General features: G+C 49.7%; 1 protein-coding gene across 1 annotated transcript; it reads left to right on the plus strand.

The window, feature by feature from the left end:
• Positions 1-439: 439 nt before the first annotated feature.
• LOC147691968 (E3 ubiquitin-protein ligase TRIM39-like) lies at positions 440-8,499 on the plus strand. Its single transcript, XM_086938252.1, has 2 exons — positions 440-882; positions 6,779-8,499. The coding sequence occupies exons 1-2, from the start codon at positions 443-445 to the stop codon at positions 7,731-7,733; spliced, it is 1,395 nt and encodes a 464-aa protein (XP_086794378.1). The 5' UTR covers positions 440-442; the 3' UTR covers positions 7,734-8,499.
• The last annotated feature ends 795 nt before the right edge of the window (positions 8,500-9,294 follow it).

Raw genomic sequence — 9,294 nt, forward strand, 5'->3', positions numbered from 1 at the left:
TATTATGTCTTGTGGAAAAAGGGATACGTGCTGATGACAGAAACTCCTTGGCTCAGAGACAAATGGCTTGCCATTCCACTTTTAAGCGTATTTGGGGCAGTCTGTGATTGGGAACGTATCCCACTTTGTTAATGTATTTTAATGTCCATAACTCATATTAAACCTTTAATAAACGTGTATTCATTGGTTGAATTAAATGACACAGTAAGCTGTAACTGGTCAGTGAAATGCTAAACAAATACTAAAAATTGGGATGTTTTGCTCTTTCAGGCCAACACCTCTGACACCACCCACTGACCCAATCCACGGGTTATTCCCGGCCTGCGATTTTTTTCCCCCCACTTCTACCACTACCGAATCAGACTCTTACTTCCTGGTCACAGCACTGTCCCTCCCCTCACGTGTTCCCAGGTGCTCACTTTCCGTCCCAGCCATCGGTGCCATGGCTGCTGCTAACCCTGTCCGGAGCCTGCAGGAGGAGGCCATGTGCTGTGTCTGCTTGGGGTGCTATCAAAACCCGGTGAGCACCGAGTGCGGGCACAGCTTCTGTCGCCTGTGCACACCTAGCGGCTTAGTCTTCCCCTGCCCTCAGTGCAGAGTGCAGTGCGACCCCAGAGACCTCAAGGCCAACACACTGCTGCTAAACACAGTGGAGATCGCCAATCAGCTGTGCCAGCGAACAGAGGGGGCACAGGGCCTATGCCAACAACACGAGGAGAAGCTCCAACTGTTCTGCAAGGTGGAGGAGGCGGCCATCTGTGTGGTGTGCAGCCTGTCGGCTGAGCACCGGGAGCACGCCGCGGTGCCCATCCAAGAGGCCGCCCTGGAGTACAAGGATACCCTGGCGGGCTGGCTGCCCCCTCTGAGAGCCAAGAAGGAGCTGTGTGGTGACAGCTTCAAGAAACAGGCGCAGCCGTCACTTATAAGAACAGAAGTATTTATTCAGTTCAAGAATCACACCTGCGACCTCAGCCACAGCCTTTCCGTAGTGCTCTCTCAGTCAGAGTCCCCGGCGCTCGCCTTGGAACGCTGGTCGCGGTGACATTCAAATGATGTCACCGCGAGCAGCACCATCGCACGCGGAGCAGCCGGGGGGGGCAAAAGAGGGAGATACCACACATCCCCCTCCCCTGCGGAAATAGAAAACATTAGATAAAACAAAGTGTAGAAACCAGAGGGAGATTAAGACCTAAACATTAGGTAGAATGGCAACAGTTACATCATCACATATTGATCAAAGCGCTTGGGAGGTTTGGTCACTCTCCTGTCGGGCCTGTGGCCTGGATGAGAAACATCTGACGGTCTCCTGACAGTGAAACCGCTAACCTTCCTAGGGCCACACTCCCCCCCCCTTGCACCTTCTGGGACCTCTGCAGGAGGGTGGTACTTTACAACTCTCCCTAGGTTCCATATTTTCCCTTCTTGGGTTTTGACTGCATTCTTGAAGAGCTTAGTGATTTTCGTGGGGCTGCTGTACTCTGACCAGCTTGCCTTCCCTGTGGGAGCTTTGATCTTGATATTGTCACCTACTTTGAACTCAACCTCCCGTGTGGACTTGCGTTGGTCGTAACCTTCCTTCCTCGCCTTCATGGCTTGTTCATGTTTCTTCAAGCTTTCCTTTTCTTTGGTTTGATCCGACCACCCCTAATGCCATTCCATCCACCCCGGGGCAAGCTTAGTGTTGGGTGTCCTTGCGCGGAGCAATTCGAACGGGGTGACGCCCGTCGTCTGATGCGGCGTGAATCTGTATGCTTCCAGACGCCTCCACAACTCTTCTTTCCAGCTTATTCCACTTGCTTTGGCCAGCTGGATGCTCTCCTTGATGGTTTTGTTAAAGCGTTCGACCATGCCGTTGGTTTCTGGGTGGTATAACGCGCATCGCTTGTGCCTGATGCCTCTTTCTTCCAGGAAGTCTTCCATCTCTTTTGAGCATAGCTGCACACCGTTGTCGGTGAGGATGTTGCTTGGGAGCCCCTCTCGGATGAATACCTCCTGTAGGAATCCGATGACAGTTTTGGTCGTGACTTCACTGACGAGTTTTATCTCTGGCCACCGGGAATACAGATCTACGAGCACAAGAATGTAAGGCGTTCGCAGCTCCCCGGTCATGGGGCCCACGATGTCCAAAGCCAGCTCGTCCCAAGGTCCTGACGGGGGCGGCCTACATACCATGGGTGGTGACTGTTGCTTCAAAACCTTGTCACTGTTACAGCACGGTATGCACTCTCTGATTCTCCTTTCGGTGACCAGGTCCATGTTCGGCCACCAGTAGCTTTCCCTGAGCCTTTGCTTGGTTTTAGTGATACCTAAGTGCCCTTCGTGAGCTATCTCGACCAGGTTGTCTCTCACCGTTGCTGGTGGTACGAGTCTTGTTCCCCTGAACAGGCATCCGTCAACAATGGTTAACTCGTCCTTAACAGCCTGGAAAGGCCGCAGGTCTTCATCACGTTTGTCCCCGTGCTTCCATCCATCTCTCACTCTTCTGCAAACTTCTTCCATGGTCTTGTCCTCTTCTTGTGCCTTTCTCCACGTTTCTTCACCCAACGCCTTCTGGATGGTGCAGACATTCTCACCCATGAATCCTTCTTCATCTTCATCTGTCCTGTCTCGCATTTCACTTGCTTCTACTTCGCTGACAAGCCTGGACAGGCAGTCAGCTGCAAGGTTTTGTGTTCCCGGGACATACTCGACATTGAATGTGTACTCCTGGAGACTGACCACCCAACGCCTTATCCTGCTGGAGATGGCATCTAAACCCTTCTTGCTGAATACTTCTACCAGCGGTTTGTGGTCGGTTCGGAGGGTGAACTGCGTACCCCACAGGAAGTCTCTGAATTTGCCTACTGCCCAGGACACCGCCAATGCCTCCTTTTCAATGACTGAGTAGTTGTTCTCAGATTTTTGGAGTGACCTTGAGGCGAAGGCCACGGTTTCTTCTCCTTCCACACCTTTCTGGGTAAGGACCGCTCCCAACCCCTTTGCACTAGCATCAGTGGTGAGGACGGTTGCCCGGCCGGGCATGTAAGACTTCAAACTAGGGGCTTCTGCAAGAGCTCTCCTTACATCCTCGAACTCGCTCTGGCATTCATGGCTCCATCTGAATTCGCTTTCTTTCTTCAGCAACAGCCTGATGGCATACGTCCTGCCTGCCAAGTTTCTGATGAACTTTCCATAAAACTCCAGCATCCCCATGAATGATTTGATCTCGTCTTTGTTCTTGGGGGGTGGCAGATTCACAATGGTGTCCTGGAGCTCGACCTTGGGACGTATGCCTTCTGCTGTAATCTTGTGTCCCAGGAAATCCAACTCGGCACAGCTAAAGACACATTTGTTCTTCTTCACGGTGAGACCCTGGGACAAAAACCTCCTCAGTACACATCTCAGTCTCTGATCATGCTCAACTTGGTTCTTTGCAAACACCAGCACGTCATCCTGGTAACACAAGACGCCAGGGATGCCTTTCAGGAGGTTGCCCATGATTCTTTGGAAAACGGCTGCCGCCGAGACTAGGCCGAAAGGCATCCTTTTGAACTTGTAAGCACCCATGGGTGTCACAAAAGCGGTGAGTTCTTGAGACTCCTCGTGAAGTTTTATCTGGAAATAGGCCGAGGTGAGATCGAGGGTGGAAAACACCTTGGCACCCTCTAACATGCTCATCATTTGGGTGATGTTCGGCAAGGGGTATCGGTCAACGACGACCTCTTTGTTGAGTGCCCTCAAATCAATGCAGAGCCGGACTGACCCATCCTTTTTCTTCGCTGCCACAATGGGCGCCAACCATTCGGTCGCCTCCACTGGTTCGATGACTCCAGCCTCGCACAGTTTCTCCAGTTCCGTTCTGACCTCCTCCTGAATGGCTATGGGTAGTCTTCTGACTTTCGCCACAACGGGCTTGGCATCCTTCTTCAATTTGATTTTGTGACAGTAGTTTTTCAAACATCCAAGCCCTTCCCTAAACACTTCCTCAAATTCTCTTGTGATGTCAGCTTCACCATCCTGTATCTCTTGTATCAAAATCTGTGGATTGCTGTTGGGATTGAGGTACACTCCTAACCCCTTTTGAGCACGCCACCCCAAAATGTTGTCCCCCACAGTGGATACATATACTTTGGAGACAGTAGACCTGTTTCTGTACTCAATTTTACTCAGGAAGTACCCTTTCATGGAGATGGGGCGCCCCGCATACCCTCCTGGTCTCAGGTCTAACCTCCTCAAGATTATCTTGCCTTTGGATACACGTGAGAACTCTTTGGCATTAATGATGGTTATTCGAGAACAAGAGTCAAACAATGCATCTAGATCAACATTCCCAACTTTTATGGTGTCTTTAGGACTATCAACTTGTTCCTCATCAACCTGTGCTGTAACTTCCTTACCCAAAAGGTTTCTGGGACCTGGTGCCTTCAACTCCTTAACTTGCACAACAAATTCGTCACTCACCACATTCGTTCTGTCTCTACTCTGTCTACTGGCCCCCTGCCCACTCTTGCAAAATTGCCTGAAGTGGCCCCTCTTGCCACACTTATTACATGTGAACCTGAGGGCGGGACACTCCTTGTCGTTGGCTAGGTGCCCTTGTTTCCCACACCTGTAGCAGGCACCTTTGTATGACCCACCCGGTCTGCTTTCCTTCTGCTCCTTGCTCACCGCCTTCTGACCCTTAACTACAGACACCGTCTCACTCTCGGTTATCACCTCACTGACATTAGTCTTGTCATCGTTCTTCTTTTCCCCTGCGTCCTGCTTAATCTCCTTGACGCACTGCAACATGTGCTCTACCTGCTTGGCTATGATGAGAACCTCCCTCAATGGCGGGTCATCTTTAAGCCAAAGCTCCTCACGCACTCGCTCCATCCTGCAGGTCAACACGAATTGGTCCCTAATTCTCTCCTCGCTCGCTCCCCCAAACTTGCACGTTGCAGCTAACTTCCTCAACTCAGACACAAAATCTTCTATGGATTCCCCATCTTTTTGAGCCCTCTTACCAAAATGGTACCTCTCCATAATTGTGCTAGTCTTGGGTAGGTAGTGCAAATCCAATTTCTTTAGACTAATTTCAAACTCATTCAGCCCTCTTGCCTCCTGTGCCCCTAAATCCGGGAGATGGTCTAGAACTTCCTCTCCTTCTGCGCCCAAGTAATAGGCCAGCAGTGCAACTTTTCTTTCAAGCCCCAGGTTAGGCCCACACACAGTAGCATAATTTAAAAAGACTTTTTTCCATTTTTTCCATAGGATGGTGGGGTCACCTGGGTTGGTTAGGAAGAAGGGTGGAGGGGTTACACTTTGCATGTTAAAACCACAATGGTCTAAGAGAGAGCTTAGGACCAGGCAGCCCGCACCAACCCTCTTGTAAGGCTAACGGGGAGCAAGGTGACCACAACGAGCCTGTGCTAAAGAGGTGTGTAAAGGGATACCACTAAAGGCCACTAACTAGCTAAGGCAAAGTATCCCTCAGGGTCGAGGATACAGAACTTACAATTGGTGAATAATCAAGTTGCAGCAGTATTCAAGAGTCTACATCCACGTGAGTAGTTGGAAAGGACATAGAATGTGTACTGATAACTTATTCAACCAGTAATATAATGGCACAATTGTTTAAACTTTCTTGCACGGCCCGTGCACCAAGGAGCTGAGACCAACTGTAGGCAGAGGCAACGAGAGTCACCACCAGTTCAAACGCGAAGATTTCTCCTACTGCCAGCACAGTTCCAAAAGAGGTGGCAAAAACTCCTTCATTCACAACCACTGCCTAGTGCTGTAACCACCAACCAGTTCTTGATGAAACCTTAAGAAGACTCAGTCCAGTCGCATGTATTGCAACAATAACGTGTGGTGGAAATTCGTCTCGCCTGCCGTGCTGGTTCTAACACTCATTAAGAGGTGATCGAGGAGCTGCCACACATCCCCTCGCCTGCTACGTGGGCTCCCTCTGCAGAAGAGACTTCCCTGAAGGAGAGGTGGGGCACACGGGTCTCTTGCCAGCAAACGTTTCTTGAGCCTCAAAGCTTGCCGATGAATGACCATAAACTAGGCAGCTAATTATGCGCCAGATCCCTTCGCGCGTTGCTTGCGCTGAGCGTGCCCTCTCCAGGTGAAATGCCTACTCCTCGGCTAACTTTCACACATTTCCTGAGGTGGTGAAGTGAGTCACTAGCTTTGATTTCGCCTTCCTTCGCTACAATGCGGCGCTTAATTCAAATGCTAATGAGGCTCGGCTTTCAAGTGAAATGACACACGCTCTTCAGTCTGCCGCTTCAATTTCACGCTACACAGAGCAGTCAGGAAGGTCCTTTGAGCACGCAGGGAAGGCACACACGCGTTACCTTACTTCAGAGGGACGAAGTTAAAAGCTGACCCGTGGTCGCTCCTTCAAATACTCTGCTGGGCTCCGTTCCTGCCGCCTCTCTCCTTTTTTCTCGTGCTTCCCCTTCTCTGCTGCCGTCAGGGTTTCCACAGCAACACGATGCTCCTCATTAACAGCCGGCTGCAGACTCGAGTCAGCTGTTTACACCAGCGTGTTGAGGTCACAGGAGGTCACCCTCGTCGCCAGTGTGGTGACAGCTTCAAGAAACAGGCGCAGCCGTCACTTATAAGAACAGAAGTATTTATTCAGTTCAAGAATCACACCTGCGACCTCAGCCACAGCCTTTCCGTAGTGCTCTCTCAGTCAGAGTCCCCGGCGCTCGCCTTGGAACGCTGGTCGCGGTGACATTCAAATGATGTCACCGCGAGCAGCACCATCGCACGCGGAGCAGCCGGGGGGGGGCAAAAGAGGGAGATACCACAAGCTGGTTGTGGCGTCCAAGGCGCAAGAAGAGCAGGAACTTAAAGCCTTGAAGGATAACTTGGAAGCTGAGAAGACGAAAACTCGGGCGGAATTTCACCAACTGCGCCAGCGTCTGCGAGAACAGGAAGACGCCGCTCTCGCGAGACTGGAGGAGATGCACAGCAAAATCACCAGGACGGAAAAAGCGAACACAATTAAACGACTCCAGCAAATAATCTCCCTCGATGCCCTGATCAGAGAGGTAAATTCGAAGTGTGCGCAGCCGGCAGAGGAGCTGCTGAAGGACGTCCGGAGCACCCTGAGCAAGTGTGAACATGAAACATTTCAAGAACAAGAAAAAACGACCAATGAGGACAAGAGAAAGGAAAGTTTTTCAAACCATGTAAGCGTTTTCGAACCGGAAATGGAGATGAGGCAGTATAAAGTGCCTGTGACTCTGAATAGAGACACCGCTCATACAAGTCTGCTGAAGCTGTCTGAGAATAAGAGACGTGTGAGAGGGCTCCTCGAGGTTGTGCCGTATGGCTACACGCACAATTACCCCGCGTGCTTCCAGTATCCCTGTGTGCTGGGGAAGGAGGGTGTCCGCGCAGGCAGGCACTACTGGGAGCTGCAGCTGCTGCTGGAGGGTGAAGGGTGGTGTGTGGGCGTTGCACTAGAGTCCGTGAACCAGTCCGCCGCAGACTCAAAGTCACCCGAGCAGGGGGTCTGGGCTGTGGAGGGGTATCACGGTCACTACACGGCTCTCACCTCTCCTGCCACCCCGCTGCCCCTGCGGGAGAGCCCCAGGCTGCTGGGGGTCTACCTGGATTACGAAGAGGGGCGGGTATCCATGTACAAAGCCGACACCAAGGAGCACCTTTACACGTTTACAGGTGCCGCTTTCACCGAAACAATCTTTCCATATTTTTTTCTCGGTCAAGGCGCAGAGCTCCGCCTTGTCTGAAACCTGCAGACCCCGGAGATGTTGGGACTAGAGTCAACGCTGCCAGTGTGTTTTCGTGTTTAAAAATTGTGCGCGTTAGTTGGCCGTTTGTATTTTTCATACAGATTTCTTAAACGTCGAAATGAGAAATATATTTGACACTCCAGTGAAGATGGATGTGTCACGATAACAGGTTGAGAGAAGTGTACTGTTAAGTACGGATTCACAAATTTCCCTTGATATTAACACCATAGCTGCCAAGGTTTCAGATTGCTTATGTGTGACATGTTCATAATTTCAGTGAAATTATGAGTGACATTTCAATCACTATGAGTGACACTTTCTCGCGAGCAAAATCAAGCAATAAAGATGAGAAAAGCATATAAATATCAGAAATCGCACCCACTTAAGCAATGAGAAACTTTAAAAGATCTTAAAACTGCTGCAATTGACCTATGTCTTTGTTGTTACTCAATATTTGTGACTGCTGTAATTTCTACTTTAATGCTCTTAGTCTATCGTAAATGGCCCAAAACCATTTGTAGTATTATTTATATGCCTTATATCATCTATTTAATTTGTAAAGCACTCTAACATCTTTCAATCCCTTTCTCACAAACCGTTCATGTGTTTTATAGTGCTGCTCATGCCAGTGCAGGGTGTCAGAGCTTTTTACATCACACACACAATATACAGACAGAATGACTCATTTGTAGGTAATCCAGTCTAGAAATTATATTTGTAGCACATCCCCCCTGACAGCTGAAGTGTTGTCATAGGTAGTTCATCCATCCAGCAATAGTCTAGGATGAAACTGAAGTGATTTGCAGTGTGCCAAGCATTCTGCTTGGTGCACTAAGAACTCCAGCAGAAATATGGAATAAGTAACTGGGGGCCAAGGCCATCTAGACATTTGATATTAAAAACATCCTGCAGTGTCACCTTAGAGTACTAACACCTGAAGGCATCGGCTGCAGCTGCCTGGTACAGCACAGGTGCCTCTGAGACTTTATGTTTATGAAGCACTGTGGCTTTCGGTAACTATCCTGTTTTTTGGCTACGGACAAAATCTCCGTTGTGTGTCATCCAAACTTGTGTGGTCTCCAGGGCATAGATTTTCAGCGTGGGCACAAAAGTAAAGGAGGCATTAAATTGCGATGAAAATTGAGACATAAAAAGGTTTTAAGTAAACAGCACTGTAACACAGCTAAATACACAATGCTCTGTGGATACTCAAGATGGGATTCGATCATAATTTACATTTTATAAATCCATGATGAATAATCGTTTTCTATATTGCGGGTACCTGAGATTAATACATAACCCTCTTAGTTGGCATTATGTTCAGGTTAAAGCAGCTGCCTGACCAAAGTACTTACTTCTCTGTTCTGTAGTCTGACTGTCCGGCTGGTAGTCGCAACGTTGCAGCCCACAGAGTCCTATGTCACTCTGTCTACTCTGAGTGTCAAGTTCGGTGCAGTGGCGGCGGTGAGCACAGCACTGACTGCAGCTTCCCGCAACGCCCGAGGCCTCGACCCCTGCACTGCCATGATGATGTGAGTGTTGAAACTGCCGTCCTGTC

The sequence above is a fragment of the Lissotriton vulgaris genome, chromosome 9 (genome assembly GCF_964263255.1).
Source record: "Lissotriton vulgaris chromosome 9, aLisVul1.2, whole genome shotgun sequence".
In the NCBI taxonomy this organism is placed as follows: Eukaryota; Metazoa; Chordata; class Amphibia; order Caudata; family Salamandridae; genus Lissotriton; species Lissotriton vulgaris.

Excerpts from the sequence above, each read along its gene's own strand:
- LOC147691968 (XM_086938252.1), top strand. The coding sequence starts at position 443 with ATGGCTGCTGCTAACCCTGTCCGGAGCCTGCAGGAGGAGGCCATGTGC. Across the intron at positions 883-6,778 it reads CTGAGAGCCAAGAAGGAGCT|ATACCACAAGCTGGTTGTGG; the intron begins GTGTGGTGACAG and ends CAAAAGAGGGAG.